The 13569-nt window shown below is 40.8% G+C and overlaps 1 protein-coding gene across 1 annotated transcript; it reads right to left on the minus strand.

The window, feature by feature from the left end:
- Positions 1-2577: 2577 nt before the first annotated feature.
- On the minus strand, positions 2578-13221 carry LOC140015160 (uncharacterized). Its single transcript, XM_072067062.1, has 4 exons — positions 12957-13221; positions 10286-11961; positions 2752-2824; positions 2578-2642 (listed from the first exon to the last, which is right to left on the minus strand). Exons 1-4 carry the CDS (start codon positions 13219-13221, stop codon positions 2578-2580), a joined length of 2079 nt encoding a protein of 692 aa, XP_071923163.1.
- Between the last annotated feature and the right edge of the window lie 348 nt (positions 13222-13569).

Here is a 13569-nt window from a genome sequence, read left to right on the forward strand (position 1 = left end):
CCTCATAGAGGTCACGAATAATGCAAATGAAGACCCAAATATAAGTGCAAGTGTGCACATGTAAGAAAAGTGCAATGTGTGCAAATGTAAGAAAGATGCAATGTGTGCAAATGTAAGAAAGATGCAATGTGTGCAAATGTAAGAAAAGTGCAATGTGTGCAATTGAGAATGAAGGTGTTTGTGTGCAAGTGGATGAAAATATGGCATAAATAGTAGTAAATGCATATAAGTGCAATTGGGTGCAATTTGTGAGGTAGAAAATAAATAAGTGATAGGGAAAGAAGAGAAGTGTGTGAACATGGCATGTGGAGTGAGAAAAATATAAGTAGTGAGAAAATATAAAAAATGAAAAAAGTGATATGGTGAAATGGAGGTGCATGAACCTAGAGGAGTGCATCAAGTCGGGTACGGGAATGACTTCTATCTTCGTGATTTTAATTTTCCCTTTGATTAGAAGGAAGAACTAGCGTGCTAAGGCTATTTTGTAGCCACGCTCGCTCGTTTCCCTTATCGAAAGAGGACTCTCAAGCAAATGTACCCTATAACTAACATGAGGATGCAAAAACTTAAAATGATGGGGAAGGGATTGGAGGAGCATGCCAAATGCTAGAAAACTAAGAAAAATGTATGAAATGTAGTGAAACATGCAAGTATGCACTAACGAGAGGGGACGGCCTATTGGGGTCTAGCATTGGACTAGCCCTTTTCTAAAGTTCTCTCACAAGCATTGGACTTGCGAGAGCTCGAGGGGAAAGACCATGGCCAGCGTTGGACTAGCCACGGTGATGCATTCATCCATCACATTCATCTATGACTATAGAAAGCAAGTAGACATGCGAATCACCTATAAACACATAGCACATAACACTTAGCATGCTCGACTAGATGCAAGAGCCTAATAAAGCAAATTAACACGTAGCAACAAAAGCAAGCAATCAAGCTAATGAACCTATTACATTTGCTAACTAAAACAAAAGGGGAAGGGGGAAAATGGATAAAATTACTCTCCAAGCCCTATCTATTACAAGCCAAGAGGTGTACACATACCCCATAAATAAATAAAAGAATGACTTAATAAAAGCAAAAGTAACTGAAATAAATGAAAGGAATTAAGGAAAAGCAAGGAAAGCAAAGTAGACATGCAATTCTCACTTAGCACGTTGGATCACATAGGGTCAAATAAGGTCAAAATAAGGGATAGAGTGTACCTCCCTTGAATCGATGCCCTAACGAAGTGAAATTACTAATTTACCCTCCAAAATAATAAAATGGTCAGGGTACCAATTTAATTAAGAACGTTAAGAAAATATACAAAACACAAGCTCACTTGGTCATAAAGCTCTTAAAATCACGAATTAAGTGCAATTAAACAAAATTTGGTGGCTAATTGAATCAAGCAAGCAATGAAGTTGCAAAAATTAAAAGCTACCAAGGACCAAATTGAGAAGATTATTCAATTGACTGGGTCATAGCAGCATTAGTTGGAAGCCAAGGGGTCAAAGTGAAATTATTGAAAAATTTCCATGCACACTCCATGCAAGTAACGTAGGAAAACATTTCACAGCAAAGCTTCAGCAAATGATGAAACTCTCGGCAAGGCTTTGATGCAGATTTTCATGCACAGGGTTCCACAATTTCAGCAAAAGCAGATTCATTCAATAGCCTTGAATTACTCCAATTAAACATGGCTGGACATCCCTTAATAATGCCAAAAATTGGAAAAGTTTCAAGCAGAATTTCATGCAAATATCACGAAATAACATTCTGCAAACTGGAGTTAGTCTTCTGCTACTTCACATCTTTCTTACTGCAATTTTTCTTGGCCATCTTATCATGCCGACGAATCCACCAAAACACCAACTAAATCCAACACAAAAATTTGGTTGCAGGATTCAAACAAGGAACTGGAATTGACCGAAAGGAAAAGCAAAAAAAATGCAGCAAAGTTTCAGCAAGCTATGAAGCTTTCGGCAACCGAGAATGAATCAGAATTTTTCAACATCAAAAGCTTTGGATTAAGGCAAACGCTACAACAATACTATAACTCAAACAAACAACAAACATAGAAAGAAACCATGCAAGCTCTTAAGATTTTATGCAGGCCTACGGATGAAACTGCTGCAACAACTTGCTGCATTTTCAGTCAGCCTAAAATTGATTGTGCGATAGGGAAAGGAGAATGAACTAATGTGGGCTTGTGTGGACTTGGGATAATGAGAAGGGAAAAATGCAGCTCCATGATCTAAGCAACGTGACACACAATTCCAACATCCCAACAAACCAGATTAGCATGCCACTTAAGTGTAAGGGTCGATGAACAGCCACGGAAAAGAAATAGAACAGAAAATGCAACTTCTTTTGTTTTGGCCGCGGAATTTTACAGCTATGAGTTCGCGTATATTAAATGCAGAACATTGCATTAGTCTCACCAATGATCAATTAGGCACAAAGGTTAAACGGTAAACTGGATAACTACTCCCATTTTATGGACTGTAGCGACATGAAGGACAGCAGAAATGTAGCTTTTCTTAGCAGTATAAGGTTGCAGCAAGCTTTGGTTAACATGGATAAATCATCTTAGCCAAACAAAATATCAATATCAACCGAATCACCAAAGATAACACAAGATATAAAACCAAAACCTGCACCAACAAAGAAAAGAAAAAGAATCATGGCTGCCACAGGTGTTAGCTACTTGGTGCCGTCTAATGGCATACCGCACCTTGCTACTCGAAACAACAGCAAACATACACATGGGATCCCATGGAGCAACAAAACGAGACCCAAGAGGTAGCTTAAGCCATTCTGGAAAATTTTTAACAGCCTAAGAGATTGATTTTTTAAAAAAAAAAATTGTTGTAACAGACCCAGAATTTCAAATCCTGTTGCGGCAAACTTTCAAACACAAACATAACCTCACTATGGTTCAAGCAACCTACTAGACTTATCAAGGCAAAATCTATAGAAAGGCTCCTAAAACATCTCATCAGAATTCGATGCTGAGCACATGAACGAGACAGAGAAATTGAGTTGCAAAAAAGGCTATCGAAACCCCAAGCAAGATCATGCAAAATCTGGGATAATGTTCTGTAACTTCACAACCATGACATTCTGGACACACACGACCAACAAAATTCAACCAAAGACGTAATCTTTCGAACCAGCACAGCACTTCCTACCATTTCCAACGTCAAGACTATAACAGGGAAGTGGAACTAAACAACCAAAGAAGAACACGACGTGCAGAAAGCAAAAGAACGGAAGAAAGTTCAAAAATTACCTCTTGGTAAGATGAACGGCTTCAAGCTACTGGTGGAGACCTGCAAAAGTTTTCTCCTTTCCGCTGTTTCTCAGGCTTTCTTCTAACTCCAAGATTTCCAGATTGTTCCCTCTCGCTCTCTCCTTCAAACCCCGTTTTTCAGCTTTGCTCGTGACCTTTTCTCGGTCTCAACTCTCACAAAGCCCTCAGCTTTCCAATTGTCAAAACCTCTTCTAGCTTTCTCTCTTGGCCTTTCTACTTAGCCGTCATTCCCGAACCTCTCCTTTTTGCTCTCGGCTGTTTTTCTTTTTTTCCCAAACCCTCATTTCTGGTTTCTGTCCCCGCCGTCACTAGCCTCTTCTTTTTCTCTTTATAGGCCCCCGAAATGTCTCATAAAACCTAGCATCTATGGTTCACCTGCTGCGTTTTTCTTTTGCTGAATTCCAAGCCATTGGATGGCTTTTTGTTTCTCGACCTTGAGTTCCCGGATGAAGGCCAGATGGCCTTGCATTGCCAATCCGATGGAGTAGAAAAATGGGCAAAAATGCCCGGAAAACCAACTGGAAAAAATGAAGCTACATTTTTGTTTTCTGCATTCTGTTAGTACGCTGCTTATTTAGGAATTTCCGCGTTTCTTTTTTTTTTTTTCAATGAATCATTTAAAAAAACAAAATAACCACAATAACGATTTAAGTAAAATCAAGTAAAAATAGATAAAAAATAAGAATGAAAGATAAAAACAAAAATGCTAAAATTTTTCTGACTGAATGATTTTTCTTCTTTTTTTTCAATAAATTCTATGATAAAAATGACTTAAAAATAAAAGTAAAAGACTAAAAGTAAATAAAATTAATAAAAAATAAAAATAATAGTAAACAAAAATACCCTAAAAATTTGGTGTCTACAGTTTGCCCCTATTTGTCTGAGTTTTGGAAAAACTTGAGACAAAGAAGTAGACACCAAATACTTACCTGTGTTATTCGACCACAAAATGATTCCAACGGACAGGAATTTAAAACGGGACTGACCCGAACAGGAAATTTAAAACGGGACTGACTCGAACAGGAATTTAAACGGGACTGACCCGAACAGGAATTTAAAACGGGACTGACCCGAACATGAATTTAAAACGGGACTGACCCGAACATGAATTTAAAACGGGACTGACCCGAACATGAATTTAAAAGACTGACCCGAACATGAATTTAAAAACGGGACTGACCCGAACAGAAATTGAAAACGGGACTGACCCGAACAGGAATTTAAAACGGGACTGACCCGAACATGAATTTAAAACGGGACTGACCCGAACGAGAAATTTAAAACGGGACTGACCCGAACATGAATTTAAAACGGGACTGACCCGAACAGGAATTTAAAAACGGGACTGACAGGAATTTAAAACGGGACTGACCCGAACATGAATTTAAAACGGGACTGACCCGAACAAGAAATTTTAAAACGGGACTGACCCGAACGAGAAATTTAAAACGGGACTGACCCGAATAAGAAATTTTAAAACGGGACTGACCCGAACAAGAATTTAAAACGGGACTTCATTGGGGAGGTTTAAACAATGAATTGAGTTTTTACCTGGGAGTAGTTCAAACTTTTGTACCAAGAGGGAGATTTGATCTCTGTAGCTGAAGCGATAGCTGATGTTTTCTCTTATGATCAAGCTTTGCCAATAACATTATCACTTCGTCTTTGCTTACTGGGGAGCTTTTTCTGTCATCGATTTAGGTGCGAAAAGGAGAGTGGTTGTTTTCATTTGTAAACACAACGTTCCTGCAAGAAAAGAAGAAATAATGGACTTGCCACCATCATTTGATCCGGTTTGCCTTGAGAATCGTGTAAACATGAGTCTTGTGATGTTTTTGCTTCTGTTCTGCGGCGTCTGGCTTAGTTGAACTTGTAATTTTGAAACCTTTCCATTTCTGAGACTGATAAAGTACATATTTACCACGTCACCAAATCTATGTAGCAGCTTTGTTGCATCTTACTTCCTTTAATAGATGATTGAATTCCCCTATCCTTGCACAAACCTTAGGGTTTACCATCCATTCGAATCCAATGGTGAAAGAATGATGCATGAAAAATTTGTCACATAAAAATCAATGATATATGCAAGATGATTTCCTATGTCAGGCAAAGATGAGCATGCAAAAGAATGCAGACAACCACAAGTAGTCGAACGCAAATAATCGAGAGAAACCAAGAGGTTTAGAAAAATACATTTTGCAAAAGAATATTTGTAAAGAAAAATACAAATTTGGCCAACGAATATCATGTTCAAGCTTTTGGATATATTTGCTTCGGAATTCGATTCTGGCAGAAGTATCACAATCATGAGGGAAAGTCCAAATGAACCAGGTCACCAGCTGTTCCTTCTCGTGCTCGTCTTGTCGAGAAAACCTGCCTTGGCGCCCTTTCGGGTTTTCACCAAGGTTGCCCCCACCCTTTTTGTTTTTGTTTTGTCTTTTTCTCTTTTTTTCTTCTTTTTTCTTTTTTTTTCTTTTTTCTTTTTCTTTTTTTTTCTTTTCTTCTTTTCTTTTCCAAGGCGCCCTTTCGGGTTTTCACCTAAAGAACAATGAAATATCTTGACCATGCTCGACTCAGAAATATGAACTAAAGATTTATGGCATCAGTAAAATGCACTTCCCTTGTAAGATTAGGCGAAGGCATTATGGACATCACTTGCCAGTTGATTAACAAATTTCCTAATAGAAATGCAACAAGTGACGAAAGCCAGGATTTTGGGTTTTGTAATGAGGTCAGGTGGGGTGTTTTTCAAGAAAGGTTGAGGCTTGAAAGCAAATTTTGATGCGAGGTGTGAAATAACTTGAGATTGCAGTATTTTGAAATCGTTTCCGATCTTGAACGAAACTGAGGAAAATTTGCCCCAGTTTGATCGAATTTTCTCTCTTTGCATTTTCTTCATTGCATTTTCCTTACTTTCTTCATTTTTCTTTAAAAACTAAATTTGCCCCAGTGTGGGGTTCTCTTTTCTTTTTGATCATCTCTCTTTCAAAATAAATTTTCCCCAGTGTGGGGTTTGCAATTCTCAGGGGTTATCAAGCGAAAATTTGTCAATTCTGATGGCTCAAAGGGGAAAAGTAGAGATAAAATGTTTTTTAAGTGTAAAAGAAGATGGCCTGACTTGCATTTCGCCATTTGCATGAATTTCTAAAGAAATTTTGCATGATCAAATGAAAAACCTCTTGCACATGTCTGAGTTGATGGGTTGAGGGAATGTTCGTCCATCCATTTCTGCCAAAATAAGTGCTCCGCCAGGTAATACCTTTTGGACAATGAACGGCCCTTGCCAATTTGGAGCAAATTTGCCTTTAGCTTCATCTTGCATTGGAAAAATTCGCTTTAGTACTTTGTCACCTTCTTCAAATGCACGTCGATGGACTTTTTTGTTGTAAGTTTGGGCCACACGTTTCTGATAGCACTGACCATGACAGATAGCATTGAACCGCTTTTCATCGATCAAAGTCAATTGCTCATGGCGCTGCTTTATCCAATCAGCCTCTTCCAATTTAGCTTCCATGAGGATTCGTAGCGAAGGGATTTCAACTTCAGCTGGTAATACAGCTTCCATTCCATACATGAGTGAATATGGCGTTGCCCCAGTCGATGTCCGGATAGAAGTCCGATACGCCATTAATGCATAAGGCAACTTTTCATGCCAATCGCGATGCCTTTCAGTCATTTTGCGAATAATCTTCTTCAAATTCTTGTTTGCGGCTTCCACAGCTCCATTCATCTGAGGCCTATAAATGGCAGAGTTGCGGTGTCTGATTTTGAACTGCTCACATAATCCGTCTACCATGTCATTGTTCAAATTCTTGGCATTGTCTGTAATAAGCGTTTCGGGTACTCCAAAGCGACAGATGATGTGATCTCTAAAGAAATTGGCAACCACTTTCTTCGTTACATGTTTGAATGACTCCGTTTCAACCCATTTGGTAAAGTACTCAATTGCCACCAATATAAATCGATGTCCATTTGAAGCGGGAGGATCAATTGTACCAATCACGTCCATACCCCACATTGAACAGGGCCATGGGGCGATCATACTATGCAATTCAGTGGGTGGAACACGTATAACGTCACCATGCATTTGACATTTTATACATCTCCGGACAAAATCTATACAATCACGCTCCATAGTAAGCCAGAAGTATCCGGTTCTCATGATTTTCTTTGCTAGCAAATGGCCATTCATGTGAGGTCCACAAACGCCACTATGCACTTCTTTCATCATATATTGAGCTTCGTCTTCATCAATGCACCTTAAAAGGTTCAAATCTGAGGTTCTTTTGTATAAAACTTCTCCACTCAAGAAAAATTTTGAAGCCATTCTACGCAGAAAACCCTTGTCCTTTGCACTAGCATGCAGAGGGTAAGATCCAGTTTTGAGAAACTCCTTAATATCATTATACCAAGGAATATTGTCAGAGGACTTGTCTACAACCCAACAGTGGGTAGGCTTGTCTTGAAGTTGAATATGAATAGGTTCGATCCTCAATTCATCTGGATACTGGATCATAGAAGCTAAGGTGGCCAAAGCATCAGCAAATGCGTTTCGGGCTCGCGGGAGATGTCTGAACTCCAAATTTTGAAATTGCTTGGCCAGAGTGAGCAAACTACAATGGTAGGGCAAAATTTTTTGAATCTTTGGTTACCCACTGCTTCAAGGTTTGGTGCACGAGCAAATCTGAATCACTGAAAGCTATCAACTCTTTGATTTCCATTTCTAAAGCCATTTTGAGACCGAAAATGCAGGCTTCATATTCAACCATGTTGTTTGTGCAGGCAAATTGCAATTTGGCAGCGGCAGGGTAGTGCTTCCCTTCGGGTGAAACCAAAACAGCTCCAATTCCAGCTCCGAGGGAATTCGAAGCTCCATCAAAGAAAAGCCTCCATTCAGAGCTTTGCTCACTTATATCGTCCGTGGCGCCTACAAATAAGACTTTCTCATCAGGGAAATAAGTATGAAGTAGTTGATAATCTTCATCCCTTGGATTTTCTGTCAAATGATCAGCTATAGCTTGCCCCTTGACAGCCTTCTGTGAAGTGAAAACAATATCAAACTCTGAGAGAATTATCTGCCATTTAGCCAGACGTCCAGTTAGCATCGGCTTCTCCAAGAGATACTTCAAAGGATCAGATCGGGAAATAAGATAAGTGGTATGGCTCAACAGGTAGTGTCTCAGCATTTGAGCTGCCCAGGCCAATGCACAGCAGCTTTTCTCAATGAATGAATAATTAGCCTCATACTGCGTGAACTTCTTGCTTAGATAGTAAATGGCTTGCTCCTTCTTTCCAGAGTCATCATGCTGCCCAAGGACACAACCAACTGCTTCTTCAAGCACAGATAGGTACATGATTAATGGTCGACCCGGCTTGGGTGGCACCAAGACTGGCGGATGTAACAAATAATCTTTGATTTTATCAAAAGCTTGTTGGCATTCTTCACTCCAGTACAACGGCACATTCTTTCTCAACAATTTGAACAACGGCTCGCATGTGGTAGTTAGCTGGGCAATGAATCTCCCAATAAAATTGATCTTTCCTAAGAAACTTTTCACGTCCTTCTGAGTTTTCGGCACTGGCATATCTCGAATTGCTTTGATTTTTGCTGGATCTATCTCTATGCCTCTTTTACTGACAATGAAGCCCAACAGCTTACCAGCTGGTGCTCCAAAGGCACACTTTATAGGATTTAGCTTCAAATTGTACTTTCGCAACCTTTCGAACAGCTTCTTCAAATCAACCAAATGGTCCTCTGCTCTTTTAGACTTGATTATGATGTCATCCACGTAGACCTCCATCTCCCGGTGGATCATATCATGAAACAGGGTGGTCATGGTTCTTTGATAAGTAGCTCCGGCATTCTTTAGACCAAATGGCATCACTCGGTAGCAAAATGTGCCCCAAGGGGTGATAAAAGCAGTCTTCTCCCTATCGTCTTCTGCCATCAAAATCTGGTGGTATCCAGCGAAGCAATCACAAAAAGATTCAATCTCATGCCCAGCGGTATTGTCCAGGAGAATGTGAATATTTGGCAGAGGAAAATCATCTTTAGGACTGGCCTTGTTGAGGTCTCTATAATCAACACAAACTCGCACCTCTCCATTCTTTTTTGGAACAGGGACTGGATTCGAAAGCCAAATAGGGTAATGGGAAACAATGATAATGTTGGTTTTGAGTTGTTTTTCAATTTTCTCTTTTATTTTGAGGCTCATATCTGGTTTGAATTTTCGGGGTTTTTGTTTTACGGGTGGAAAAGTAGGGTCTGTGGGCAACTTATGCACTACCACATCAGTTGAAATACCAGTCATATCATCATAGGACCACGCGAATACATCCTGGAACATAGTCAAAACTTCAAGCATCTCCTTTTTCTGCCTCTCATTCAAATGAATACTAATTTGCACCTCCTTAACTTCATCTTTAGTGCCAATGTTAACCTTTTCTGTTTCTTCCAGGTTCAGTTTTGGTTTCTCCTCATATTGTTCAAAGTCCTTTGCAAAAGAATCGAATACCTCCTCATTATCACTCTCGCTTTGGAGCTCGGATTCCCAGACCTCCAAGTCGTGAGTGATATAGAGATTGCCATTATTGAATTCAAGAATAGTGATATCCAAAGGGTCGAATAATTTTATTTTTGGCCATCTGAAAGAATTAACGAATGTGTGATAATAAGCAAACAAATATACAACAAACAAATGAACAAGCAATATGACAAACGAATAAACAAAACAACATGACAAGAACCACTTGTGCATTTTCATAAAACCTTTGATTGAAAGCGAAAACAAAAAGAAAGCAAGCGGAAACAATATTTACATATGCGAATTTTAGTCAAAGGTAAAGATGCTTTCATTAGCTATTTACAGATGCAGAAGTATTTTCATGAATTCGCATGAATGACAAACCCCTTTAGTTTTACCGAAACTCCTTCTGAATGGGCAGAAACTCGGCTGTCCAATTGGAAATTGATCCTTCAGGGACGTCGGGAAACTCGGCCTCATCTGGGAAACTGTCTCCAAATGTTGTCCCAACGAACAATTGGGCCAAACTAGTTTCGATTTCGTCAACTGGGTTAATCTCTGACGTGATCACCTCGGTTGGTCGTGGAAAAGTATAATGCAGTGGTGGAATATCAAGGGCCTTTTGCCTGCCTTCCTTCTCTGCTCTCTTGCGTTCCTTCATTTCTTTGATGTCTTTAGCGGTTGGTCGGAAACCCAAACCGAATGAATCATTTTTCTCCACAATTTCCACTGGTTTCAGAATTCCTTGTAAATCACGTCCCAGCCCTTTGTCAAACTCATATCCTCCGCGGATCATTTCCTTAGCCATCATGACACTGGCTTTTGACAGAGCTCGTTCCTCTTTTGTTATCCAACTTACGGAGACGATATCAGCTGTGCTATGAGGGGTCATTGTGGCGTTTCGGCTACCATCTTCTTTGGACCCAGAATCAGCAATCACGAAGCAATCCTCCTCGGCAAAGATAGTTATCAATTTGTCATTTACTATGAATTTCAACAATTGATGCAATGAAGAAGGCACAGCCTCGGACTTATGAATCCACGGCCTTCCAAGCAAAATATTGTAAACACTAGGAAAGTGCATAACTTGGCAAGCTATTTGAAACTGTGCGGGCCCCATCTCGACTACTAAATCCACTTCTCCTATAGGTTCTCTTTGTGCTCCATCAAAACCTCTAACTATGGTCGCTGAAGGCCTTAGCTTGATATCTTGCAACCCTAGCTTTTCCAAGGTACTCCAAGGACAGATATTAAGCGCAGATTCATTGTCAATCAACACCTTTGGCAAAATTTTCCTGTTGCACCTCACGGCTATGTACAGAGCCTTGTTATGTCCACTGCCTTCCGCCGGTAATTCATCATCAGAGAAAGTGATTTGTTTTGTAAATAACACACTCCCAACTATATGTGAGAAATTAGCAACCGAAATGTCCTTAGGGATTTGAGCTTTGGTCAACACTTCTAGCAACGCATCCCTATGCATATCCGAAGAAAAAAGCAGATCCAACATGGATATTTGGGCGGGCGACTTGCTTAGCTTCTCGACTACGTTATATTCGCTTCTTTGCAGCCTTTTAAGAAAATCCAAGGTTTCTTTCTCAGTAATTGTTGGTTTAGCGGGCTGCTCGGGGCTGTTTGTTTGAATCGGAACGGTAGCTCCAAACAGACTTGCAATCCTCCCTGATCTAGTGACCACTAACACCTCCTCTTTGGCAACTGGCTTTCCTCCAATTTGTATGACAGATTCATTGTAATTCCATGGCACTTGCTGCAAACTTAGAACAGGCTCCTGCCCTGGGAATTCGATGACCACTGGCTCCGAAGCCTCGCTCTCAGCTGGAGTGAGATCCAAAATAAAAGGTCTTTTATCCTCCTCAAACGGTTCATCTTCTATTATGAATGGTTGGTCTGTGACCCCAAACACCTCAGTTTCCCTTGCCAATTTTTGGGCTAGCTCGTCATACTCTGCGTCGTCCAGAATGACCCCAATGGTATTAGCATGTTCCGGCAAGGGGTTCCTATTTATATTCGGCCCTTGTGCCTCCTTTTTCCTAATTACAATCTCTCCAGCTTCAATCATATCTTGAACTTTATGCTTAAGAGCCTTGCAATCCAAAGTTGAATGTCCGGGTGCCCCTGAATGATAAGCACAGACAGCTTGCGGGTTATACCAAGCGGGCATGCCATATGGATAGGTAGGAGGGGTACCATACCAATTTTCCCGGCGGCCTTTAACTGGTCATACAATTGGTCTAGAGGCCTGCCTAAATTGGTAAATGTACGGCTAGGGGGTCGGTTGTAAGGTTCAGGAGGTTGAGGATGGTTGTAAACAGGTCTATTTGGGGGAGGAAATTTTGGGTTATATGGAGGGCGAGGTCTGTTTTGGGGCGGATTTGGTTGAGAAACTTGAAAAGGAGCTAAAGGCGGGTTAGGATAGCTTGGGCGAGGTCGAGGGTGGTGGATATTGGTAGTATATACATGGTGCGGGTTTGAATAATAAGGGTAATGTGGTTGATAGGTTGGATTGTGTTGGTATCGGGGTTCGGGTGAAGGGTTCTGGTTCCAGATAAAAGTTGCATACCCCTCTTTCTTTTTAAACTGCGGCTTCTTTCCACTGCTCCCTTGCCCTTGCAAAGCTTCTACTTGCGATTTTAAGGCAGAGACGTTAATAATTTTTCCGGATCTCACAAAATCATCATACTCTTCGAGTTTATTCACAATCGCAGCAAATGAACATCCGGTCATACGGAAGATTTCTTCAAAGTGTGGAGGATCATGCGCCTTTATAAAAGTGCGAACAATTTCATCTTCGGTCATTGGAGGCTCAACCTTAGCAGCTATCTTTCTCCATCTTTTGGCGTATGTCTTATGATCTTCAGATGGTCGTCTCTTTGTGCCTTCCAAAGTAGTTCTGGTCGGTGCTAGCTCGCAGTTATATTCGTATTGTCTGATGAAGGCGTTGGATAGATCAAGCCAAGTCTTCACCTCCTCCGGCTTTAAGTTTGAATACCAATCGAGTGCGTCTCCTTCTAGACTCTCTGGAAATAACCTTAATGGCAAGTTTTCATCATCTACCGGTCTGCCCAACTTGTTGGCAAACAAACGCAAGTGTGTCTTAGGATTGCCCGTACCATCATATTTATTGAACTTCGGGGTCTTGAACCCCACGGGCAGCTGTACATTTGGAAACAGGCACAGATCATCGTAGTCTAACACCCCTTGTTTGCTTAAACCTTGGCTTTTCCTGATGAACTCATCGAAACGATCCAACCGCTTGAGTAACTTCATATCAACCGGGGCAGACGACTCTCCCACTTCTGGCTTGGTTTGAACAGTGTGCTCCGGCACCACAGGCTCTGCAGTAGTCTGATAAAAAGCTTGTGGATCCGGAGGCATGTTTGAATCACCTTGACCACCTTGAGGCTGAAATCCTTGCCCATAGGGAGGATAGAACGGAGGATTTTGAGTGTAAGTATACTGCGGGTTGAAAACTCCTTCAAAAGTGGTTTGAATTGGAGGAATGACAAATGGTTCAGATTCCGGTTGTTTGATGGGCGCAGGCTCGGGCTGCACTCCGCTACTAATGAGCTCGTCGATCAAATTCTTTTGGGCGGCCATTTCAGATGCCATTTCCTCAAATTTGGTGAGTAATTCAGTCAACTGAACTCCGGGACTTGTGGCTTCCGGCTGGGTAGTTGCAGCGGTCTTATCAGACGATTCTGGCTGAGTACTCATGTCTACACG

This window comes from Coffea arabica, chromosome 10e (genome assembly GCF_036785885.1).
Source record: "Coffea arabica cultivar ET-39 chromosome 10e, Coffea Arabica ET-39 HiFi, whole genome shotgun sequence".
Taxonomy (NCBI): Eukaryota; Viridiplantae; Streptophyta; class Magnoliopsida; order Gentianales; family Rubiaceae; genus Coffea; species Coffea arabica.

Bases quoted from the DNA above. Each gene is read 5' to 3' on its own strand.
- LOC140015160 (XM_072067062.1), bottom strand. From the start codon at position 13,221: ATGCCTCCGGATCCACAAGCTTTTTATCAGACTACTGCAGAGCCTGTG. The intron at 2,825-10,285 runs GTCCCTGAAGGA...TCAATCTCTTAG, and splicing joins ATGAGGCCGAGTTTCCCGAC to GCTGTTAAAAATTTTCCAGA. The intron at 2,643-2,751 runs GTATGTTTGCTG...TTGTTGGTGCAG, and splicing joins TGCTCCATGGGATCCCATGT to GTTTTGGTTTTATATCTTGT.